This window comes from Balaenoptera borealis (genome assembly GCF_965194805.1).
Source record: "Balaenoptera borealis genome assembly, chromosome: 18".
Classification (NCBI taxonomy): Eukaryota; Metazoa; Chordata; class Mammalia; order Artiodactyla; family Balaenopteridae; genus Balaenoptera; species Balaenoptera borealis.
In genome coordinates this window covers 15,607,966-15,634,435 of record NC_138877.1, presented here as the reverse complement: position 1 = coordinate 15,634,435, position 26,470 = coordinate 15,607,966, and the positions used below count along the sequence as shown (strand labels likewise).

Here is a 26,470-nt window from a genome sequence, read left to right as displayed (position 1 = left end):
CCAGGAAGATGTAGAACCTAAGCCTGACTTTGAAGACTGAGGTAGGATTTGGATATAAAGAGGGAAAGCTAGACCATACTCCAAATAGGAGTAAACAGTGCAAACAAGAGAAGTAGAAAAAGAAACAAGTTTTGGGGCTTCCCTGGTGGCGCAGTGGGTAAGAATCCGCCTGCCAATTCAGGGGACACAGGTTCGATCCCTGGTCTGGGAAAAGCCCACATGCTGCAGGGCAACTGAGCCCATGCGCCACAACTACTGAGCCTGCGCTCTAGAGCCCGCGAGCCACAACTACTGAAGCCCGCGCACCACAACTACTGAAGCCCACGCACCTAGAGCCTGTGCTCCACAACAAGAGAAGCCACCGCAATGAGAAGCCCGCGCACCGCAACGAAGAGTAGCTCCTGCTCGCCGCAACTAGAGAAAGCCCATGTGCAGCAACGAAGACCCAACACAGCCATACGTACATACATAAATAATATTTAAAAAAAAAAAAGAAACAAATTTTGGAGATAAAGAGTAAATCATCTGAAACAGGTAATAAGGTTTTTCACAGTTAAGTACAAGTGTACTGGTTAACTGGATTTAATCCCAACTCCTTCCAACAGTCAGCTGGTAACATCTATTAAAATATCCTGGGCACATGTTCCATTCTTGAAGTCTTAACTATCTACTTTGTTTTTAACAGGCAATTCTATGAACAGACTACTGAAACATTTTAAAGCAAATCTAAAGCAAATAAACCATTTGTGATAGGCAAAATAATGGTCCTCCAAAGATCCCTAATCCCTGAAACCTGTGAATATGCCATCTTACATGGCAAAAGGGACTTTGCAGATGGAATTAAGGTGACAGACCTTAAAATAGGGACATTTTCCCAGATTACCCAAGTGGGTCCAAGGTAATCATATAGGTCTTAAAAGTAAAAAAGGCTAGCAGAAGAGTTAAGAGATATGAGATGGAAGAAGAGGCAGGAGAGATTCAAAGTGAGAAAGTGACTCCATCTACCCATTACTGGCTTCGAAGATGGAGGAAGGGGCCACAAGCCAAAGAATGCAGGCAGCCTCTAGAAGCTGGGAAAGACCCTCAGTGACAGCCAGCAAGGCAACTCAGAGCTCAGTCCTCAGACTCAAAGAACTAAGTTATGCCAACAAACTGAATGAGCAAGGAAACAGACTACTCCTTAGAGCCTCCAGAAATGAATGCAGCCCTGCCCACATTTTAATTTTAGCATGGTGATTTCTGGCTACAGAACTATAAAATAATAAATTTGTGTTGTTTTAAGCCATTAAGATTATGTTAAATTTGTTACAGCAGTAATAGAAAAACTCACCATTTATAATAGTTGTAGTAACTATTACATGTAAATAACATGTCATGTAAATAACAAAAAATGTCTAATCAACTTTAAGATAATCTGGGGCAGAAATACTGACTTTATTTTTTTATTTCCATCCTTAATCATAGACAGTGCTTGAATGATAGTAGATGTTTATGAGACAAATACAAAGACAATATGTTCAAATATAAAGTTTTTTTTTTTAAAAATAGTTTTTGATTACTAAGATCAAAATGATATCAAGTAAAGACTAAGTGAAATAACAAAATCAAACACTAATATTCATGAATCTAGACTGCATAAAAGAAATCACTTACTCTGAGCCCACCGGTAAAGTCTTTCATAAGATGTTTCTTGAAGCAAGGCCATCTGTTCCATAATTTCTAAACTAAAAAAATTAAAGGTTTATTATAATTTATTAAAAAGTTTTAGCCAATAGCTATTGAATACATCTAAGAACCTAATCACTTTATTTAATTACAGAGTGATTTGGTTATAGCCTATTAACTTTTTATCATCTTGTGGAATAATTTTTCAGTAAATTTTTATAATTAAATGTCACCAAGTTTAACACCATCACTTAGATACCCAACTGCTGTTTTACTCTAAACGTATCAGGGTATAACTTCCTCCTTATCCAAAGATACATAAAGATTAAACTTCTATTTCACAAAATGTCATAATGTCATATACTTTAAGAAGAACCTAGAAAATCTTTAAATTTTGGAAATATAAAAGGTAACAATCATGAACTGAAAAGGGTACTCACCCTGCTGTTTGTTGGTTTGTACGCAAGAGAACTTTGACATCATTATGAATCTGTTTTACTCTTCCCAATGCCTTGAAAAAATCCTTTAAAATTAAAGCATATTCTTTTTAACTATAGATCTAGAATACAGAATTTACAAAAGAAGCAATTAACAAGATTGAAAATGGTTGCCAAAGGACTTAGAGATGGGAAGGAGTGGGATAGGTGATGTAGGTTTTCTTTGTAAGCGATGTTGTACTCTTTGACTTCTAAAAATAACCAAAAAAAAGTATATGTATTGCTTTGAAAAAATAAGGTAATTTAAAATATGCACCTTAATTGCCAAATTTAAAAACATTTTTAAATCAAAAAGAATTTTAGGTGGTAAAATAAAGCCTTAAAAAAGAGTGATTTCTCTATAACATCTGTAACTGCTATGCTTTAAGTGATTTTAACAGAAAGCAAAATACCTCAGTGATAGGTCCTTCTCTTGTACCTCGGAGAAGACTCATTTCATCAGAAGTCAGCTGGAACTTGGATAAGAAGGCATCTGCAACTTGTGCTCTTATTTCTAATGTTTGACTGTAATATTTTAAAAAAGGCAACAAAAAATCAAGCACACTATGCATTTGCATAGCTTTAAAACAAGTTACATCTGACATAACTTTTAAAACAAAGGTGTGGAAGAGTCTCAATATCTTCAAAAGCCTTATTTCTGCCTCAAATATTAGAAGCCCATCAGGCATGTAGGTGATAAAATTGGCTGATATTGTTCTACCTCAGTAGAAGCCACAGTAAAATGATTATCATTAAGCAAAAGAAGAAATAAGTTCATGAATGGTCCGGGTATTACAATCCTTAGCCACTTATGTGTACTTGCATAGCTCACCTCTTGAAAACAAAGTTATCTTACAGAAGAGAAATATGCCAGTTAATTTCTTCTCAGTCACTAAAAAAATCCTAAGCCTTTGAAGCTTGCACATGAAGTACACAACAACCAAAAATCAGGTCTATTATTTTTTTATTTTAGGTTAGAAATAGTAGTCAAGAATTCATTTAGTAATCCCTCATTAATTCAAAAAAATCACTCCTCCACTCTCCCTTCCCCACTTTTTCTGCATACTATCATAATAAAAAAAAGTCTTTTCAATTATATTATCCGAACGCAACCTATCTAGACGAGCTGACAATTAGCAAAAGGCACACTCTAGTCTGCAGGGACCTGAAGGACTGAGCAGGACCCCATCTAAGGGCAAGTCAGGAATACAAACTACAAGAGCAGGAATTCAACATCCCTGCCTTCTAGATCTTAGATTTGAAGATACATAAATAAAATTGTAAGTGTTTCACTAGTAGTATTCACAGGGCAGTAATATTCTACAATCTAACAATATTCAAATGAAACTGAACAACGATAAACATTAATCCTATCTGAACAGACAGTACAACGCATGCCATCTTTGTTTTGTTTGTACTCTTGAGTTGTGAGGTTTTAAATTCACAGTCAAATGCTCCTGCTGAATGACATAGAAGGTTAGAAAGGAAAAGTCCTCCAGGTGGCAGTAATGTTCTGTTTTCCTCAAATACTGTAAATCACCGAATTAAATTTATACAGATTTAAATAGCCTATGTCCTTAATCATCTTATTAATACTGATACTGATATCTAAAAGTTACCTAAACAGGTTTTGTTTTATATTTTTAGATAAAGCTCAAATCGTTATCATACAGGATTTAAAGCAATTTTAACACTTCATAAAATTCCTTGAGACTATACAAATTAACCATTTCAATGAAAACCTTCTGAGAGTTTCTTTTGGATCTTTATAGTCAATTTATCACGCACAACGGAAAATTCATCACTTTACTGGTTCATTTTGTTTTAACTAAATCTAGTACAGTTGACCCTTGAACAACGTGGGGGTCAAGGACGCCGACCCCAGCCCCAACCCCCTGCCCTGTGCAATGGAAAATCTGCACCAGCCAGATTCAACTTTACAGCCAGCCCTCTGCACCAGAGGATTCAACCCACCATGGACTGTGTAGGACTGCAGTACGTATTAACTGAAAACAAATCCACATATAAGTGGACCTGTGCAGTTCAAACCCGTATTGCTCAAGGATCAACTGTAAATTCAAGATATTATTTAAATCACATTACTCTTTAGTTTTACCATATACAGTCTTCCCAGGTAAAATTTCACAACCATTCTTGACAAAGTTGAGGAGTATTTGTACAATCAAGTAGCATGACCAGGTATCTCCAAGGTGTAAAGGCCCTGAGCTAGGGTCTGAGGTGACAAAAGGTGCACATGAGGCAGACCCTGCCCTACTGTACAACACAAATGAAATATGGTATCTTTTGGAGGGCTTTTAGTATCTAAATTAAAAGTATATGAAATTAATGTTAAAATAAAACATATAAATGGTTATTGTAAATTAAAACTTCTAAGAGTATTTGATGTGTATTCATGTAATCACTGTATATGATGTAAGTTATGTAAAACATAAGTGAATATGGCAAATGCATACTGTGGAATAATACGCAGCAAATAAAAAATGAGGTCGAGCTATATGTATTTACACAAAATTATCTATAAGGCACTTTATAGGTATAAAAAACAAGTCACAGAAAAATATGTACAGCAACCCCCATGTACTTTTAAAAAGAAACTTTACACATACACAGGAATTTTCGGGACATGTATTCACATACCACCTGAGTATATAAAATAAACAGACTATTTCATTTTTATAATGATTCTTTTAAACCATCCCAGAACATAATTTATGAATCTTGTGGTATTCTTTTTTTTTTCCTGAAAATATACCCCTGTCATATTTTAACTCTAACTTCTAAACTCATCTCCACCAAATAATTTCAAAATAACTGAAAAAAGCTAGCAAAAAAAAAAAAAAGGGGTGGGGGGGAGGCATAAGATATAGACCAAAACAAAAAAAAGCAAAGAAATATACATGGCAAAACAAAATGAAAAAAAGGTTGATCTACCAATATTCAGTGAAATGTAAATTAAAATAGTGTGATACCATTTTTCATCTATAAAATTGCTGTTTTTAATGATAATATCTAGTGTCTACAGGGTTTAATAAAATAGACATTCTCGTATATTGCTGATGAAGGTGGAAATTGGCATAACCTTTCCGGAGAGAAATTTAGGCAATATATATGAAGATACTTTTTAAAATTTCTACCATTTGATTCTTTAATTACAATTAAATTCTAGGAATTTATCCTAAGAAAATAACCTGAAATGCACAAAATGATTTAAAAACATTTACCAAACCATTATGCTTAATAATGGAAACAATATCTGATAATTTAAGAATGCTTGTTCATTCACAAGAAAAAATACAATGCCACATTAAAAAAACATGTTTTTTAAAAATAAAAGATATAGGAAAATGAACATGAAATTTTAAGTGAGTGAAGTAAAATGTAACTATGCACACATACTAACTCTGGGAGAAGATACACCAAACTGTTAACAGTGGCTATGTCTGGGTGGTGAAACTACATCTGACTGTAATTTTCTTCTTTAAGTTTTGCATATATAAAAGAAAGGAGGAGAAAGAAGAAAGATGTGATGCTCCCCTGCCTTCTCCGAACTTTTTACCAGGCAGTGAAAGAATATGTATCATATATGCTCTATATTTTTACATGTATATTTGTGCAAAATAAATCCTTTTTATAATTTTATGTGTTACCAACTTCAAAATCTAAAGTAAAATAGTTTATAACAAATAATTAAAATTACAAAACCATTAAAAAATAAAATAGTAAGAAAGAAAGAGGGACTTCCCTGGTGGCGCAGTGGTTGAGGGTCTGCCTGCCAATGCAGGGGACACGGGTTCGAGCCCTGGTCCAGGAAGATCCCACATGCCGCGGAGCAACTAAGCCCATGCGCCACAACTACTGAGCCTGCGCTCTACAGCCCCCAAGCCACATTACTGAAACCCACATGCCCTGGGCCCACACGCTGCAACTACTGAAGCCCACATGCTCTAGGGCCCGTGTGCCGCAACTACTGAGCTCGCGTGCTGCAACTACTGAAGCCCGCGCGCTTAGAGCCTGTGCTCCACAAGAGAAGCCACCGCAATGAGAAGCCCGCGCACTGCAACAAAGAGGAGCCCCCGCTTGCCCCAACTAGAGAAAGCCTGCGCCCAGGAACGAACACCCAATGCAGCCAAAAATAAATAAAATTTAAAAAAAAAAAAAGAGAAAGAATGAGAACTTAAATAACATAGCCAAGGAAAGCTATCGCAATTAAGCGCAGAACAGCCTAAGCTTCCAGCCACCAAAGCCAATGTAGAAACAAGATGTGCTACACAACTTTGTCTAATAAAAGGGGAGAAATACCTTGAGGTATGTCAGACAGTGTGTTCAGCACCCTATACCCTGTGACATAGTTTATTATTCCTTTTTTCAGATGTGATAACAGAGACGGTGGGAGGTTAAGAAATAACCCGTGTAAGATTAAAAATCTAATGAGCTCTTACCCAAGCTTTGTATTAGAATTCAGATTTTCAAGGTCTACATTCTTTCCACTAACATACTACACCTCAAAAATAAACATAAACATTCGCCAGAGACTATGTTTTTCTGAGTCCAAAGAGAAATTTGGCTGGTAGGCCTTTCCAAGAGACAAAAAAATACATAATAAATAGTGATTTCAGTGGTATTCAAAAATATGGAGGTATGTTCATCTGGACATAGCCTTTCCTAATCATAAATGAAACCCATCTTCTGACTGTCAATTAAACATTAAGGGCAAATGTTAAACTGCTGTTCTGTGGAGACAATTCTACACCAAACTTTACCGATTAGAGCAACAGCTGTCAAAGTGACCTCCTTCTAACTCAGCTGGAAAAAATATTCATATCATTTATAAATGTCTGAATAAGAATATCATGTTATCCAAATAAGCCCATAGAATTTCTATTTCTAAAGCCAAATGCTTGTCTAAGTTTCTCATTAAAAAGGAAAAGGTAATTTTTTAAAATGGAAAAACAACTTTGCCAGCACCCAGGAATCTGTTATGATTTCTGCTATGTAATTTTCCTAAAATACATTCACACAAATGTTCACTTGGCACATCAAATCCATAGCTCTTGGGATACTAGAATGTCATAAATGTTTGCTTCCCAGAAACATGCCAGGCCAAAACACTTTTTTCATAGGCTTACTAAAATAATAAACATAAACAAGCTTGCTTAAATAGTTTTGACAACATATGAACAGAAGGACAATATTCTAATATTGCCTCCTGAAGACATTAACCAGTCCCATACATGTTACGAGCTCCAATAAAATACTTATTTTTCAGTTTTTATTTTATGTTCCTTTCCTGACATTGGAATAGCTATATTTCATATTCATTCACTCAAAATTATTTATTGAATCTACAATGTGTTACACATTGGAGACACAAAAAGAGAATAAGAAATTGTCATCGTTCTCAAGGAGCTCACAGTTTAGTAGGAAAGAGAGTCAACCAAACCAATCATTAGTTATGAGACTGTACTACACACTACAGTAAAGATGGCAAGAGAAAGATTTAACTCAGACCAGAAACTCAAGACTACAAACTTTGTATACAGGATTGGTGATCTGTTACTCTCTTAGTTTTAGCCACAATTTTCAATTGAATCCATATATGTTTTTATAGTTAGCCAACAATAACTTAACAGAAAAATTCATGTGTGGGTCTCTAACTGCAAATTTTTTTCCTAGGAAACTTTTCTTTCAAAAGATTAGGTGTGATACTAAAAACATTCTAATTCGATGCTCAAGGCGCATGCTTAGTTCTGAGTACAGAAATCCAGCACCTGCCTTTCCTCAGAGAGTTGGGTGCTCTGTAGAGCCAACCATCTCTTCACATCAGCTGAGACTGCAACTTTTCTCATCGTGGTCCATGCACCAATGGGAGAGACCTATGTGGTGATGGAACGGTTCTGTATCTTGACTGTAGCAGGATGCATAATCATCAGTAAAAAATAAAAGACAATTGTGAAAAAAGATAATAAAATTACTAAAAATTTGAAAAATCCACATTTTAAAAAGCAGTCATTTTTTAATTCTATGGCAAACAAACAATGCATCATCACTTCCAAAGAGGGATAATCTCTCAATCATCCCAATTATCAATGTTCCTAAACTACTGTTTTATGTTTATTTTACTCTTGGATAACAGCTTAGAACCTCATACTTTGTTTCATTTTTGAATCACGTTTTTGATTATTGTTTTAACTTTGAACTTATCTATAATTTTCTTTCTGAGTTATCTCCAAATTAATGAAGAGTTGATTATGTAAAGAAAAACTTACCTTTCAGCTTGAAGCTTAGTGGTTTTTGTTATTAAATCTTGAGTCTGTTCCTTTGCTGCCTAAAATTATAAACATATCTATTATCAGCACATTTCAATTTTTTTCAACTTCAGAAAACTAATACTGCCACTTACTGGAGTTCAGACTATAGCAAATGAGATCACACTCCAGAACTCAAAAGTTTAAAAAAGGCCCAAGTAACTGAAATAGATATTTCAAGGCTCATACACTACTTTTAATAAGAAGAACTCACTCAGAATTCTCTATACACACATAATGCTAAGGCTTACAAGAAAGAAAAAGGTATCACAACGATGTTTATTAAGGAATTTAATAGTTCCTGATGCTTTTCAGTGGAACAGAAGCGCTGCCAGGGCCAGTTAAGGATGAAGAACAGGACTTCAGCTATAGACATGCTGAGGTGAGGTGCCAGGAAACCTCTGAATGGAGTTGTAAGTTAAGTCACTGATACGCTGCTGTGGAACTCAACAGAAATACCCAAGATGGAGATAAAAATTTGAGAGTTGGGATATACAAAAAAGAAAACCCTCATATAGGATTTTGGAGAACATTAAAGATAGCCCCATCTAAAGGACAGAGGGCTGTTCCTGACCAAATTATACTAAACAATCCTCTCTCTCCCAAACCAGAGCTGAAAGGATCAGGAGTGAAAACTTGATGAAAAGGTATTTCAAAGGTTAGGAAAATATTTATAAAGTGAATTGAAACAAATAACAAGTGTAACCAATGAGAGTCTCTCTCAAAGACCCGAACTGGGAACACTACAAAAATAAGGCAGTTACTAACGAGAAGAGAAACAAGTCAGTGGTTGTGAGGCAGGTAGAAACACAGGGCATTAAATAAGTCAGAAGTACGTAGGTCAATGTTAACTCTACAGCCAAACCAGAGGTTTGGAACTGCTTTAATAAACAGGCCTAAACTTATATACATTTTCCTGAGATATTTTTTAGGCTGAACATAAATCATAACTAAGCTGGGTCTTTATTGGGCATAGCATTAGTTTGAAATTATTCCTAAGGCTTTCTACTAAGGAATTTATTTCTGCTGCATTTGTGGAATATTATGGGATTGAAAAGTTTACCAAAATTCTACAGTTATCTCTATACTGGCAAGATCAAAATATAAAGGCTTCTGGAGTTAACTGCACAATGTTAGTAAACCATCACCAAAGAGACACAAAGACATTTATAGTTAAAAAAAAATAAGCATGATATTTATATTCAAACTTCCTACAAGGCATGATGTATTAGATATCCACACATTTTGTAGATCTATCTAGCAATTTCTGAAAGCTTATCAGGAAATAGGCTAAAATCCAGCCACTATACAGTACCTGTAGGCGACATGTCATATCTTGACAACAGCTGCTCATTGCCTGAACATCTTCATGTATGCTTTCAAGTTCCTGAAAAGGAAAAAAGTAACATCAACCAGTATATATTGTTAAAGAAATTTCTCTTCTCTTAGCCAAATCCTTACTTTTGTCCCTTTCTTGCCAAAGCATGACAAAAGATCCCATATTTAAGACTGAAAATGATTAAAGAGAACAATATCTAGTATAAGAAAAGATGTAAAAAAAGAAAACCTAGTATATTCTTTTTAGAGGGTCTGACAATAGGAAAATGGCAAATGCTTTAAGAATATGAATACCTGTTTATTCAGAAATTCTCATACTAAGAATTTATCCTAAGAAATTAATCAGATAAGTGTACAACAATATATGTAAGAGATGATCAACACAGAGTTGCCTAAAACAAATGGAAAATGTGAAATGTTTCCAACCATACAATGGAAATCTGTGCATACATTAACAACGATAATATCTATGTGTGTGTGTGTGTCTGTGTAAATTAGCATGGAAAGATGTCTATATAAAGCTAAAAAAAGGTTTATAAAGCAATACATATAATACCTCCCCGTTTTTTTTTTTTTTAGAAAAATACATATATATGTGTGCAGAAGAACACAGGGAAGGCTCTATGAAGGGCTATACAATAAAATACTGACAGGTTATTTCTGTGTAATAGGATCATAAGTAATATCGATAGTTCCTTCTATTTCTGACCTTATTATTTATCTTTTCTATAATGAATTATTTATAACTTTTAATTAATAAAAAACAAGAAAATTTGAAAACCCAATAAACTAACAATAGTGCCTCCTCCTATATGGTTGAAAGTAATCACATATTAGATCATGCCAAAAATCTGGTAAGTCTCCCAGTAACATTCTTTCCCTATATACTCCCACCTCCAGCCCCCTCCACATATGCAAGAATTTAACTGGTCACTAAGTTCTATCATTTATAGCCCTTATTATGTACATCTTATCCATTTCTTTTTTTACAACCCAAACAGCTACTACTTGAGTTCAGTTCAATTGCCTTCTCCTGTATGGACTGATAAAAACCGGTCTTCCAACAGGCCTCCCCGGCTCCAAACTCTTTACTAAATCATTCCCTACAACCTTTACTGAACCAATCTCTGAATATGAAAAAATGATATCACAGAATTACATTTAACTTCATACTGCACTATTATCTTCTTTTTCCCAATTCAATTCAGTGTCACACAACAGAAAGGTATGCAAGGAAAGAAAGTTTCGGTGGTAGACAGGGTCTTACTATGGTCTCTCTCAACACAATGCCCAAACCTTCAAATAGAAACATGACAGTTTTATGAAGGGATGGGCCAATCATAGGGCAAGAGATAAGAAAGCAACCGAGCAGGACTACAAACAAAATGTAAGGATGAACCAGAGTTAGGAAGTCACTTACAAGAATGTGAGCATACATCCTAGTTCCAGAATTAAATTTTTTCCTTTCTCTACATAAAGTACTTTGAATTATAAAAATCATAGCACCAGACATTTTCAAATGTTACTCTCTGTATCTTACCATTAATAGGATGTAAATCAAATTATTTAAGTGCTAAACTGCTTTAAACAATAAAAGAATGATTTCAAAATAGCAATTAATGTCAGCAATAGCAAACAGGTACTAACAGGCAAATTAATCTATTTCCTTAAATCTCACGGTATAAGACTAGCACTATGACATTATCAGCCAACAAGGTCAAGAATAACTACTCCTAATATTTACTTTAGTTACTATAGTACACTGAATGAATCTGATTTGTAAAATAACAGAAATTACATCTCTTAATATATGACTTAAATGCAGAGATTTGCTAAATTGTAATCCAAGAAACTTTACACTGCTTGTATGTAAAGTCTTCATTTGAACTCAAACTGCCTTTTATTCCCGATTAAATAAAATTACAGGTTGTTAAATACAATTGCAGTATGATAACCTTTAAAGAAATCTTTTATTATGGAAAAATTTCAAAATTATCTAAAAGTTGAGATAATGTGAATGCCTATGTACACATCACACGGCTTTAACAGTTAGCAACTCATGACCACTCTTGTTTAATCTATCTCTGTACCCACTTTCTAACTCTCTTCCCATCCACTTTCTCCCTCCCCAAGCTGTATTATTTTGAATTCCAGATAGCATATCATTTCATCCATAAACATATCAGTATGCACTTCTAAGAGAACTCAAAAAAAAAAAAAAAGCCATTTACCCATCTAAACATTCAACAATAATCCCTTAATATCAAATTTCTATTCAGTGTTCAAATTTTCCCAGTTGTTTCAGTTTTTTTAATAATTTGTTCAAGTCGGAAACCAAACGAGATTCACAAACAGCAATTGGTTGATATTTCCTTTATTTCTGTAAATAAATAAATAGTCTTTCTCTTACAATTTATCTGTTGAAGAAACCAGTTCACTTGCCTGCACAGTTCCCAGCACACCAGACTTGCCGACTGCTTCTCACGCTGCTGACATACTCTTCTGTCCCCAGTGTTTCCTATAAACTTGCAATTACATCTAGAAGCCTGATTATATTCTGGTCCAATTTTCTTGCAAGAATTCTTCAGAGGTGATGTTGTATACCTTTGTTAAGAGTCACATATATGACTGTTTCTTTTTGTGAGATGAGCAGTTACTGATGATCAGTGGTTTTCAACTTGGGCAAATCTGTCCCCCAAGGGGGCATCTGGCAATGTTCGGAAACATTTTTGGTTGGAACAACTTGAGGAAAGGTGGCGCTCCTGGTACCTAGTGGGTAGAGGCCAGGGATGCTGCCAAACATCCTCCAAAGCAGAAGACAACCCTCAACAACTATCGGGCCCAAAATGTCAACAGTGCCAAGACGAAGAAACCCTGAGCTAGAGCCTTTGAACAGTGGTTACAAAATCTTCTATCATTTCTTCATTTATTAAGTGGAATATTACAATAAAGGGAAGCCCTGCCTCAACAATTGTATATAGCTGGTACCAAAGACAGGATAAATGCTTGACTCTTTCCTTTTATTTAGTAGTTTTCAAAACGATACGTTGGTTCCCTCATAGCCACCTAAGATAACCAGTGAGGGTTCTGCTGGTTTTTAGTCTCATTATGAACTCACGGATTTAAATATGCTTCATGCGTTTCAGTCCACTGCAGTCATTCGTACTGATGCTCAAATCATCCTATATTTGGCCAGTGGAAACCTCTTAAGTCAGCTCCAGAGTCCTTCTGACACTTCCCAGTAGTCTTCTACAGCTTCCTCACTTTGGTACTTCCTCCCAGTGGGAAATGGTGTTTAGAGAGTACAATTCAGATGTGCTCTTCACTACTATCTCTCCCTATTTTTATGAACACTACCAAACTTCCCTTTTAATCTTCCAGATTATTAGCCTTCAGCCAATGAAATCCTACTACACTGTTAAAAATAATCTGTCTCACTAGAACCATGTATCAAACTCTCATACAACTCACAAAGAACTATTAACTATGTAATATCACTCAGTAATATTAACATAATTAATGAAGTATTATATAATACATAAATAAAATATAACATAATAAATAAAATTCATTTTCACCCTATGGTGAGTAGACTGCTCACTCAAGTGTAATGAAACATTATTTATTAACTGAAGTCACTGATCTTAATTAATCTGAAAATTTCATAATTTAGGATGCAGTAAAGTAACTCAATCCTAATTAATCTCCAGTGGAGAAGTGGTTATCTAAGGGAGGTTTATTAAATGAGGGACTATTTCTACTGGAAAACCACTCAGAGAAGTGTTATTTTTTGTTTGTTTGTTTCAAAAGCTAAGATTCCTAACAGAATATCCTGGAACAAATGTTACAACTTTCCAAAAAGCAGCACTAGTGGAGGTTAAAGATGTAGAAATCACACTAATCCAAAGAAAGACCTAGAAGCTACTGGAGTAAGTAGCTAAATTTCTATTTGACCACGGTACACGAGTAGCAAACATATCAACTCTATGCATAGAGAAGCTCAGCACAGAGCCAGGCATATAGTAAGCTCTCAATAAATGGTAAATGAAAACAGTTTACATACTTCCTTCACTTCCTTGAAAATGCTTACAAACTCTTCATTGATGGCTAAACTTCTGCGTTCAATATCTCCACGTAAATTTCTTCGAGTGCGCAAACTATTTTCAACAAAAAAGGTTGAGAGTGCCTTGAGAGCTTCCAACATCTCCTACATAATTGACAATAAAAGAACATTATTGGGACCGATTTTCAAATGTTTTTCTAATCTCAAGTAAAATTTTAATGAAATCATTTCCAAATAATTTGTTTCCATTACACAATCCAAAAAATATTGGATGACCTTCACATTACTCAACAGTAAACTTATTTCTGAGACACAATAAGGACATACTTACTTGTGCATTGTGACATATATACGTTATTCAACGCAGAATTGTTTGGAACTGCAAAGATTAGAAAAAAACCCTAATGTCCATCTAAAAAGGATTGGTTTAAAGACATTATGATACAGCCATTGAAAAAAAGTGGAAATTCTTGGGACTTCCCTGGTGGCGCAGTGGTTAAGAATCTGCCTGCCAATGCAGGGGACATGGGTTTGAGCCCTGGTCCGGGAAGATCCCACATGCCGCGGAGCAATTGAGTCTGTGCGCCACAACTACTGAGCCTGCGCTCCAGAGCCTGCGAGCCACAACTGCTGAGCCCACACGCTGCCAACTACTGAAGCCTGTACTCTCTAGGGCCCGAGTGGTGCAACTACTGAGCCCACATGCTGCAACTGCTGAAGCCCGCGTCCCTAGATCCCATGCTCCACAACAAGAGAAGCCACCGCAATGAGAAGCCCGTGCACCACAAGGAAGAGTAGCCCCCGCTCGCCGCAACTAGAGAAAGCCCGCGCGCAGCAATGAAGACCCAACGCAGCCAAAAATAAATAAATAAATTAAAAAAAAAAAAAAAAGAGTTAACATTTAACAAGAAATAACTGCTGCGGCCCTGTGCTGAGCATTTCACTTGGATTCTCTCATTGAACCCGCACAACAACCCTGAGGAGGTTACTGGCAGTATTCCCAATTTAGAAACTTAACGTCAGCTCACAGAAGTTAAGGGACTTATTGAAACCGTAATGCACCAATTTGGTGGTTATATCTAATAAGTGGTGGTCCCAGAGCCAATCTTTCTTACTCATTTTAGTATAATGCTAATTTTTACACACCAATTCTTATTGACAGCTTACTGTCAGTTACAGTAAAAAATAAAAATAAATAAAAAATTATAAATAAAAATTTATAAATAAAAAATATAAATAAAATTAAATAAAAATATAAATAATAATAAATAAATAAATATAAATAAAAGTTTATCTATAAATTTATCTATAAAAATAAAATTTTTATAGATAAAAATTCTATATCTATCTATATCTATATAGATAAAAAATTCCATTTTTATCTATTAAAAATGTATCTGTAAAACTCACTTAAACGTAGTCTAAAATATGTATAAAAAATAAAAATTTATCTATGAAACTTACCTAAAAATTTTAGATAGAAACTTATCTATAAAACTCTCACTTATACACATTCTTTTCTCTTTATGCCACCATGGCATGACCAATATACCCAGCGACTCAGTGATACAGAAGAGATAATCTGCTGCCACGGGAGATGGAAAGTCCAATCTAAGTTTCAGGAGGTACTTGGGAGATAATGCGGACAGTTTATCTTGTAAAGAAATACAGCATGAGCCCATACGTCATGGACAGTGCTTAGCTCACAACACAAACGAGTAGCTTGTAACAAATTCAATAAAGACTTTAAAAAAAACAAACAAAAAAACCTAGTAGCCATGAGCAGGTGGTAGCCCTTTAGCGCTGCAAATTATTTTAATTGTTTTCACCTGTCAATGGAAAGGCTCAAGGATGCTTAGCCCTGATCTCCCGTTCCTCCTAAGCTCCCCATTCGCGCTGCCTTATTTTGTAGTTTGCTCTTTTGCATGTTTCTTCTCCTGCCCGGGGCTCTCCTCTCCCCTCCCTGCTCAGACCCCCGAACACCTGCGGGGGCAGGGGACTTCACCGTTTGCCTTCCCGATCCAGAGTCTTCGAAGAAGTTAAATACGAGGCAACACCCAGGAAACATCTTCGCTCTTCCAAGGGCTCCTCGGCCTCCCCTTTCTCACCTGCCCCACGCCGGCAGCGCAGCGGGTCTCGTGGGCCTGGGGTCCCCTCCGCGGCGGGGATAAGGGACGAACCCGAGGGTGCCGGACAGACACCGCCCCCAGCCCGGGTCCGACCCGCGGACGACGCAGCACCCTCGACCCCTCCAGCCCCGCTCACCTTGTCGTTGTCCAGCCGTGTGTCCAGGATCTTACGCAGCTTCCGCGATAGCGGGTTGTTAGTCTGCGCCGAGGTCCCGCCGGCCCCATTGTTGAGGCCGTTGACAGCCCCGGTCGCGGGCACGGCGACTACTTCCCCGCTGCCCTCGGCCATAGCGCCGCGCCTCCCGCCCCCCAACTCGGCCCCAGCCGCCTCAACCCAGAGCACGGACGCGCCGGCAACCCCGTAGCGCGCAGGCGCGCAGCTGCCGCGCATGCGCCCTCGGAAGGCTCTGCTCCGCCCACTCCCTGCCGCCAGGTTGCTAGAAGTGGTAGCAGCTGCTGGGAGTTAGAGAAGTCGGCGGAGGCGGAGCAAGACCCGCAGGGTGAGAGGAGGAGAGTAACGCGAGATTTTGCAAAGTGGACTGAAATTCAAATCAGGTGTGGAGTTTGGGGATTACGGTTTATGGGATTAAAGGCACTTCGGGATCCTGAATGTGTGAAAGTCTGAGCTAGACTTAAGTAAAATACACTGAGGCCTGGGCCTGGGCAACTATGTTCAGTAAAAGCTAACTCTAGTTAAGTTCACTTTAGAATACTTTGCAACTGTTTCCTGCAATGAAGGAGATTTAAATGCAGCTGTGGAAAGAATTCCAAAATATAGTACGTGAAAAAGCAAGGCGAGTTACAGTGTGTAGAGTGTGATTACTTGTGTGGTGTGTGTGTATGTGGTGTGTGTGTGAAATAGAGGTACGTGTAAATTTAGGCTTTTTTTTTTTTTTTTTTTCAGGATGGCATTCCTTTGGAAGAGAGGCTTCCAATTTTCATTTTGTACCTTTCCAAACGGACTGAACTTTCTCATCTTCCCCGTGGGTTACTTAATATATCAACAGCGGTTATTAAGGTAAGGTAATTATGGCCTACTTTTCTGTGTTTATTTGTACTTCTCTGAATTTGCAATTGTAAAAAAAAGGAAACAAAATAATTTGAAAATTAGCATGATATAGTAGGATGAAGACAGGGAAATTATTGTAAAATTTAAATATATTTAAAGCAATTTGTATATTTTTTAATGTTCACCTATCATTCTTTTATAAGGCTAACTATAAATTCTAAGTTAAGGGCTTGAAATCAATACTTTTCAACAGTTCAAAGCAGTATTTTCCAACAGTTAAAATAAATATTCAGGTAAGCCTCATCAGAGACCTAGGTTTTATATATGTATATATTTATATATGTGTATATATAATATTTATATATAACAATTTTTATTGAAGATAAAGGTTTTCTTTTATTGAAAATGTAAAAGATATTTATGTATATTGAACTTCTTAATATAGTAGACACTGAAAATATTAGAGACAGGCTCTGACCTAAATATTTTAATTTAATGGGAGGGCAAATACATGCATGTAAAAGAGTAAAGCATTTTTATATAACAAAGCTTTTTTTTTTTTAATAAATTTATTTATTTGTTTGTTTTTGGCTGCATTGGGTCTTTGTTTCTTTGCGTGGGCTTTCTCTAGTTGTGGCGAGTGGGGGCTACTCTTCGTTGCGGTGCGTGGGCTTCTCATTGCGGTGGCTTCTCTTTGCTGCAGAGCATGGGCTCTAGGTGCGCAGGCTTCAGTAGTTGTGGCACGTGGGCTCAGTAGTTGTGGCTCGCGGGCTCTAGAGCGCAGGCTCAGTAGTTGTGGCTTGAAGGCTCTAGAGCACAGGCTCAGTAGTTGTGGCACATGGGCTTAGTTGCTCCGTGGCATGTGGGATCTTCCCGGACCAAGGCTTGAACCCACGTCCCCTGTATTGGCAGGCAGATTCTTAACCACTGTGCCACCAGGGAAGTCCCTAACAAAGCATTTTTATATAACCACAGAAGAACCATGCTGAAGTGTAAAACGTGGACATTCTTACCTTCCAAGTAGCAGTTGAAAGGAGGGCCACTTGAATTTCCCCCTCTTCCCCTTTGGTTGGTTATTAAAGCTTTCCTGCTCTTTGGCTTCTGAAATAAGTGGAAGTCACATCATTTTGGCCACTGTGACTTCATCAAAATATAATATGGCATTTATTAAAGCCATGTCTGGTGAATCATAGAATAAAATAGAATGTTCAGTCCTGTACATTCTTCCCTGTATTAAAAACAATAGCTTCGGGCTTCCCTGGTGGCGCAGTGGTTGAGAATCTGCCTGCCAATGCAGGGGACACGGGTTCAAGCCCTGGTCTGGGAAGATCCCATATGCCGCGGAGCAACTGGGCCCGTGAGCCACAGCTACTGAGCCTGTGCGTCTGGAGCCTGTGCTCTGCAACAAGAGAGGCCGTGACAGTGAGAGGCCCGTGCACCATGATGAAGAGTGGCTCCCGCTCGCCACAACTAGAGAAAGCCCTCGTGCAGCAACGAAGACCCAACACAGACCAAAAAAAACAAAAACAAAAAAACAATAGCTTCTATTATTTAGTGTCCAAATTTATTGAGAATCAGGCTCAGTGATGGATCCTTTTAATACACTATTGTTATCTGCGTAACTACCCTGCAACATAGGGATCATTACCATTTCATCATGTCATTAGTATTCTGTTTATGATGAGTAATCCAAGGCTACGGAAGTCTTTCCAAGGACATAAGGCTACCTCACATCTCATCGTTAGTTACCAGACAAGTTGGCAGTAGTTTTCAAATTCTACTACTGCTTCCTCAGTTTTCATTTTGAGTTGTGTACACCTCTCACTTGGAATGTAGGCAAAAACTTTTGCAGCCAAACTTTCAAATGTATTCTGTGTTGGTGTTGCCTTGACACTGTTCTTACTACCTTTGCACTGACACCAGCACTATTTCTCTAAAACAGATTTGGTCCTATCACTTTTTTGCTTTAAAAACCATGATGGCAGTTATTGAATAAAATAACTTTTTAGTATGGTGTACACATACCTTCATAATCAGATCTCAGAGTATCACTGTAGTTTTATTTCTAGGTACTTGCTTGTGATTACAACACTCAAGCCACCTGTATTTTCTGGGCCACAAACACATCCCAGACTTTTAAGTCTCCATACATTGGCTCATACAACTCACTCTTCCAGGAATGTGTGCTCCTGTGAAACTGGTGAAATCCTATTTGTCCATCTGGCTCCACTCAAGTATCACTTCTTCTCTGTACCTTCACATAGCTCCCCATCTGTCCTTGGGCAGAATTAATTGATATGTCATGCAAATTCCATAGCACTTAATATAATACAACACCTCTATAACTTGTGTCATACAATTATTTTTAAATTTATTTAAGTTTTGTGTTCCTCCACTAGACTCTAAGTACCTGGATGATGGGGACTTTGCCCTCCTGGTTTCCAGCACAATATCTTACACAATATATGTGCTTATTAAAGGCTTACTGAATGAAAAGTATTGAAATGAAGTTTTTGTGTTTTTTTAATTTTATTAATTTTGGCTGTGTTGGGTCTTCATTGCTGCGCACGGGCTTTTCTCTAGTTGCGGCTAGTGTGGGCTACTCTTCGTTGTGGTGTGTGGGCTTCTCATTGTGGTGGCTTCTCTTGTTGCAGAGCACAGGCTCTAGAGCACGGGCTCAGCAGTTATGGCTCACGGGCTCTAGAGCACAGGCTCAGTAGTTGTGGCACACGGTTTTAGCTGCTCCGCGGCATGTGGGATCTTCCCGGACCAGGGATTGAACCTGTGTCCCCTGCATTGGCAGGCAGACTCCCAACCACTGCACCACCAGGGAAGTCCCGAAATGAAGTTTTACAGCTTTATAAGTTAGAGTTTTTTTCTTTTGAATAATAGTTGATTTACAATGTTGTGTTAGTTTCTGCTGTACAGCAAAGTGATTCAGTTATATATACGTATATGTATATATATAAATTATTTTTCAGATTCTTTTCTATTATAGGTTATTTCAAGATATTGAATATAGTTCCCTGTGCTATACAGTAGGACCTTGTTGTTTATCTATTTTGCATATAGTAGTATCTGTTAATCCCAAACTCCTAATTTATTCCTCCCCTTCTTCCCCTTTGATAACCATAAGTTTGTTTTCTATGTCTATGAGTCTATTTCTGGTTTATAAATAAATTAATTTGTATCTTTTTTTAGATTCCACATATAAGTGACATTATATGATATTTGTCTTTCTCTGTCTGACTTACTTCACTTAGTATGATAATCTCTAGGTCCATCCATGTTGCTGCAAATGACATTATTTCATTCCTTTTTATGGCTGAGTTATATTCCATTGTATAAATCTTCTTTATCCGTTCATCTGTTGATGGACACTTAGGTTGCTTCCATGTCCTGGCTATTGTAAATAGTGCTGCTGTGAACACTGGGTACATGCATCTTTTCAAATTAGAGTTTTCGTCTTTTCCAGATATATGCCCAGGAGTGGGATTGCTGTATCATACAAAAATGAACTCAAAATAACTGAAAGACTTAAATATAAGACATGAAACTCTAAAACTCCTAGAAGAGAACATAGGCAAAAAATGCTCTGACATAATCATAACAATGTTTTCTTAGATCAGTCTCTCAAGACAAAAGAAATAAAAGCAAAAATAAATGGGGCTTACTCGAACTTATAAGCTTTTGCACAGCAAAGGAAACTGTGAACAAAATGAAAAGACAACCTATGGAATGGGAGAAAATATTTGCAAACGATGCAACCTACAAGGGCTTAATATCCAAAATATACAAACAGCTCATACAGCTAAATATCAAAACAAACAACCAATCAAAATATGGGCAGAAGACCTAAGTAGACATTTCTCCAAAGACATACAGCTGGCCTACAGGCACATGAAAAGATGCTCAACATTCCTAATTATTAGAGAAATGCAAATCAAAACTACAATGAGGTATCACCTCACACTGGTCAGGATGGCCATCATCAAAAAGCCTACAAACAGTAAATGCTGGAGAGGGTGTGGAGAAAAGGGAACCTTCCTACACTGTTGGTGGGAATGTAAACTGGTGCAGCCATTATGGAGAACAGTATGGAGTTTCCTTAAAAAACTAAAAATGGAATTAGAGTTCTTAATTGCAATGAATAGGACTGACGGGGGATGACTTAAATAGAAATTTATTTATCAAGAGGATTTTGGGTAAGTCTCAGAATTAATAGCAAGGATGAAGGACCACACTTGGAAGAGAACATGGGGAAACAGAAGGAAGCTGGGGACACATTGCCATCATCAAAATCACTCCAGAGAGCAGCTCGTTGTGGACCCCAATGTCATTACTACCGAAGCCTGGACCGACAGGTCACTTCACCCACTGACCCTGGACTTTAGGATGCCTTCACCGCACAACTGCCAGAGCTGTCTCTGGAGACTGTGTTGTTTAAAATTCTACCACCTCCCGAGGAGTTGTCCCCATCTATGCTTTTGTGTCAGTTTCTCTTGATTCCCTGCAGTGCCAGTTTCTTTTTGTCCTCAGGTTGTGTTTCTACATTTGTGTGTCTGGTTAGTTGAACCTAAAGCACATGTCCATGCTCTGTTTTCTACAAAGGCTGAGAAATCCAGTACGAAATGTTTACCTTTCATTGTTAGTTATGTCAATTTCTCCGTGGAAAGCCTGGTAACATGTACTGTCTCTCCTGTGTATTTCTCTCAGGGACTTTGAAGCATCGGTCCCACATTTCCTATCTCTTTTTAATCACGACTCCCTGAGCCTTTTCTTTGCACCTTCTATTACCTGCTTTACTGCCTAGTCCTTGATTTTGAGGCAGTGAGGCTTCTCACATGGAAATAGTTCCTGATTTCTCTCTTTTCTCTGAAACCTTATGAATTTTGAAAGCTGCTTCAAATTTTTCATTTTCTTTTTTTGATTCAGGCATATTTTCTGCCATAGTTCTCATCCTTCAGTTTGTCCTTAAAATTCTCCAGTTTTAAGGTTTCATAACTGAAACCTTAGCAGTCATGAATGTAATGATTTCATACCTCTTTAGCAATAAAATGATTTCAAACCTGCAAATGTGATCTGCAAAATGAATAACTGCGGCTGGTCTGACTGGAGCCTGGGTAAGGGCCGGCTTTCTTTGCTAAGTACACCTTTTTTTCTCATCTGTGCAGCCTCCCCTTGGCTGCCTGTACCAGTTGGAGTTTGGGGTTGCAAAGTAACAGTGTAATTTACTGGAAGGATGTGAAGGCAGCTCAAACAACTGAAGGGAAGGCTGAAGGTCCAGCTGGGAACCAGCAGCAACTCAGGCTCTCAGTAAGTGGAACCGCTTGTTGGTTTTTAGGGCACTGCTGCTAATTTTTTTTTCTGCCTTTGCTCAACATTCAAAGTCCTAAAGCAAGTAAACTTTGACCACATGCCCATCCATTGGTCAGGACACCATGTTTTATGGTTCCAACCTGTTACCAAACCAAACTTGGGTGCGCTCGGCCAAAACACAGCAAAGCCAATCTACCAACACCAGGTTGTAGTGAAGAAAAGTGCAGCATTTATTGCAAAGTGCCAAGCGTGGGGCAAAGCAAGGGAAACGTGCAGCTCATGCTCAGAAGACCAGAACTCCCCAGTGGCTTTCAGGGAAGGGTTTTTAAAGACTGTGAGGGAGAGAATCCCAGGGTGCATGATCAGCTTGTGCAGAATTCTCTGATTGGTTGATGGTAAGGTAACAGGGTTATGTTTCAGGAATCTCCGTCATCAACCTTCTGGTTCCAACCAGTTTGGGATCTACGTGCTGGTGGTCAGCATGCAGTTAACTTCTTCCATCTGGTTGGGGTTTTAGTATCTATAAAACAACTCAAGGATATGACTCAGGATTTTATCTATAGCCATTGAGGAAGAATTAAAGGTTCTTGATTTTGTTTTATGGCTGAACTACTATGATATTGTCTTGTTTGACTGTTTTCCTTTGTTTCTGCATTTTTTTCACTTCTCTGATTAAATTTGCTCTTTGGAACTCTGGAAGGGCCTAGGAGGCTAAAGCTTTTTACAGACAAGAGGCAGGGGACATGAGGATGTCTGTGCCTGGGAAGGCCCTACAGGGTCCTGCTTGGTTTCAAACCCAACAGCACACAGTACTGGAGATGTAATTCTGGTCAACATAATAACTATAAATTTGTGGTCTGTGAGACAGATTAGGAAATAATCTATATTTAAAAGGTGCAAAATCCAACTAGATAAAGAGTTTAGTTACAGCCCCAGCATTGGGGGTAGATGGGACTGTCATGCAGATTTTAATTAGCTTCCAGCAAACAGAGATTAGTTGCAACTCAGTGGGGTGGGAGATAGTGTGAGTATGAGATGTCGTGCACCCAAATTAGACAATTATATTTATGACAGGGGTTATAGTAAGAGTTGTGTCAGAAGTTAGAGTAAAAATAAAATGGCTAAGAAGTAGCCAGATGAAACCATTTCTAGATGAACAGGATTGGCATATTAACAGGCAGCTCAGGTAGATTATTCTGGAAATTGCCACTAGGTTCCAGGTCTCTGTCCAAGGTCTCTGTCCAGAATCTCTAACCACAGCCTGAAATTTTTTGAGTAAAGAGAAGATAAAATGACTTAGCAACTCCAGGAATATGTAAAAATAAGCATGGGGAAAATAATGATAAAATCCTTGGAATCAATATTTTTATACCAGTATGGAATGTTAAGGGCAAATCTAGGTGACCACAACTACAGAAAATAAATGAAAAAGAAAATGGGAAATTTGAACAGTGTATAATCATCTGAAAAATATGGGTTGTCTTGTTTTTAAATCTGATGTATTAAACTTGTAATTTCAACTTGAAAATTTTTTGTGTGTGATTTTAATTTTAAAAGGTATAATAGTATTTGATAAGTTTTAACCGCATTTATAAGTTTAAATAAATCTGAATCATCAAATCTTTATTATTAGGTTTTCAAGTATCATTTAAGTACTTAAGAGTATTTTGTGTGTTAGGTTTGTAATTCCACCTGCTTATTTGTTTGAAGTACTTTAGAAAACCAGATATATGAAATATTTAAGTTGAAAAGTTTTAGATAATTAAATCAATCACAAAAAAATTCTTAAATATTTAGGAGAACATAACTTGCATGACTTTAATATGATATATTTAAAATAACACATGAATTAAATTTATGAGTTGTACTTAAATGCTTGGGGAAATTTAATATCTTAAATTTAGAAGCAAGTTGGGTATTAATTAACAATCACTAGATTTGTAAGTAGATTTACTTAATATTTAAGTTGTATCTTCAACTTACAATCAAAATTGTAAGGTATGAGCTATTAGTGAAAATGAATGCAGATGTAAGAATTCCTTTCTACACACAAAAGCTATCTTTATACATTTTTTAAAAACCTTAATTATCAAATGATAATTCTCCAGAAAGCTATTGATATGTTGAAACCACTGGTAAAATGGTTGGTGCCCTCGTTCCAGAGTCAGAAAGCCTGGTTTGAATCTCAACTCTGCCACTATATGCCCCCGGGCAACTCACATTTTGCCTCCAATTCTTAATCTCATGTGCAAAATGCTATAACACTACCTGGGTTGTTGAGTAATGAGGACTAGATGAAGTAAGATAGGCATAAGAGGTATTATATAATCAAGAAAGTAACACATAGTTGCCACATTTATCTGAGCTATTTCACACACTCTCAGTGGAACTATGCAATAATCCATTCCTGCCCAAGTTTCATACCACAGCCCCACATTCTCAGATAAATAAAGCATATATATTTTTTCAGCGTCAAGTTCCTATCTCCTTTCAGCGTCAAGTTCCATCTGGCACTCACGTGTACGCATACATGTACATATGTAGTTTAATACTAAGGTGTAAGCATCCGTGCACTTTCCGGAGTTTCTTCTGGCCGTTCCCTCTTTCCTTATACATATGCATGTATTCTCCAGTAACAGGCCTCATTGTGTCTACTTGTTCATTCCTGTGGTCCGAATCTACAGGGTTGCCAGCTGGCCTCTCTTATTTAACACATACTACACGTAATCACCAGGTAGTAATGTCTCCAATTTAAATAGCCACAGGTACTATTTTCATTGTCCAATTTCTATGCTGCAGCTTTAACATATAAACAATCTATTTCCCCTTCTTTTGATTTGGTCTCCACCTGTCACTGTTCTGCATAGGTCTGACAGCTTTTGGCTTTTAATTGATTGTTACTGATTTTGTTTTCAGAATAGATGAGTCCATGGCCTTTTATCAGAATTAAGCAGTCCACCTGTCACAGGGAATCTGATGTCTGTTGAACTCTTTTTCCGCTTGAGTTTCCCACCTACGCTGTGCTGTGCTTTGGCCATCATATCCATCCCTTTGCCTGGAACGCATTTCCTTTCTTCCTCCCTTGACTAACACTTACTCATTCTTTTAGACTCTCAGGAGCCTCCTTTTCCAAAAATGTACCGAGTCAGGCCAGCTGTCCCTTCCATGTGCTCTCGAATCACCCTCCAGGTGGTTCTCTCACTGCACTTTCACACTCTATGTCATTATCGACACATTTTTATGATATTATTCGCGCTAATCTGTGAGCTCCCTGAGTCTAGAAACCATCTCATTCATCTTTGAATACTTGGCACTTCATGCAGTTTCTGAAATGTTGTTGGAATTTGATAAGTATTTGTTGAATAAATTAAAAATTAATATGAATAAATGAATAGACTGATGTACTTGAATAAACGATGACCCAAATTGTAGAAAATATATTATATTCTAAACCAAGCTGAAAACATGGCATTTTTGTTAATATTAATGTCCTCACCCTTCATTCATTTACCCAGAGGAGAAACTCAGGGTTATCTCTGCTTCATCTCCACTACACCCCTCACTTTCCCTGGTAATGAATCGTGTATTGAAATCCTTCACAGAACCCTTGTATCTGCCACCTCTAGCTCCCCCTTCCTAGTCCCATTGGTACCTCCCTATTCAAGACCAGAATTTTCTCAACAATTTATTAACCACTTCCCTTCTTACTCTTTCACAGTTCATTATAAAATAGTCTTTTATAGTCCGTGAAATAGTCTCTTATAGTACATTGGTACCAGATTTTTTTCTTAAATACAGTTCTTGATATGTCTTGATGTATTGATATATCACTTCCTGGATCAAAACCTTCAATGCATCCCTATTCCAAATGTAAAGCAGCGATCCCCAAACTTTTCAAAAGTATCACCGCCTTCAGCTAAAACATCTTGAGAGTGTGCAGAGTACAGATACGTATTTATAACTATATATTTAAGTTATGACTGTAATAACAGGCTAGAGATATAAACGGGCATACATTGCATTCTTAAACAGGCACAAAAACATAAAAGGTTGAGATAAAGAGAAAATTAAATATTTTGAATAATTTTTATTTTATTAAGGTTCAAAGAACTTTTTAAATCTGTAAATTTTTATTATTCATATTA

The 26,470-nt window shown here is 37.2% G+C and overlaps 1 protein-coding gene and 1 long non-coding RNA gene across 5 annotated transcripts in view; one reads left to right on the top strand and one right to left on the bottom strand.

Annotated features, from left to right (window-relative positions):
• COG6 (component of oligomeric golgi complex 6) overlaps nt 1–16,370 on the bottom strand; it is a 59,906-nt gene extending 43,536 nt beyond the window's left edge. For 2 of the 4 annotated variants that reach the window (XR_014236936.1, XM_082365410.1), the window contains exons 1-7: nt 16,134–16,370; nt 13,869–14,012; nt 9,783–9,854; nt 8,429–8,487; nt 2,555–2,666; nt 2,106–2,188; nt 1,654–1,724 (exon numbers count right to left, since the gene is read on the bottom strand). Coding sequence is in view for 3 of the 4 variants with exons in the window: in XM_082365410.1 (XP_082221536.1) it covers nt 1,654–1,724; nt 2,106–2,188; nt 2,555–2,666; nt 8,429–8,487; nt 9,783–9,854; nt 13,869–14,012; nt 16,134–16,286 (694 nt within the window). In the remaining variant the exon portion in view is untranslated. The remainder of the gene's footprint in view (nt 1–1,653; nt 1,725–2,105; nt 2,189–2,554; nt 2,667–8,428; nt 8,488–9,782; nt 9,855–13,868; nt 14,013–16,133) is intronic. The other 2 variants (XM_082365409.1, XM_082365411.1) reach the window with 2 other exon arrangements.
• A 14-nt stretch (nt 16,371–16,384) lies between these two features.
• LOC309615690 lies at nt 16,385–24,407 on the top strand. The gene is made up of 3 exons (XR_014236968.1): nt 16,385–16,552; nt 16,902–17,015; nt 22,181–24,407. It is a non-coding gene; the product is annotated as an uncharacterized lncRNA (long non-coding RNA).
• The last annotated feature ends 2,063 nt before the right edge of the window (nt 24,408–26,470 follow it).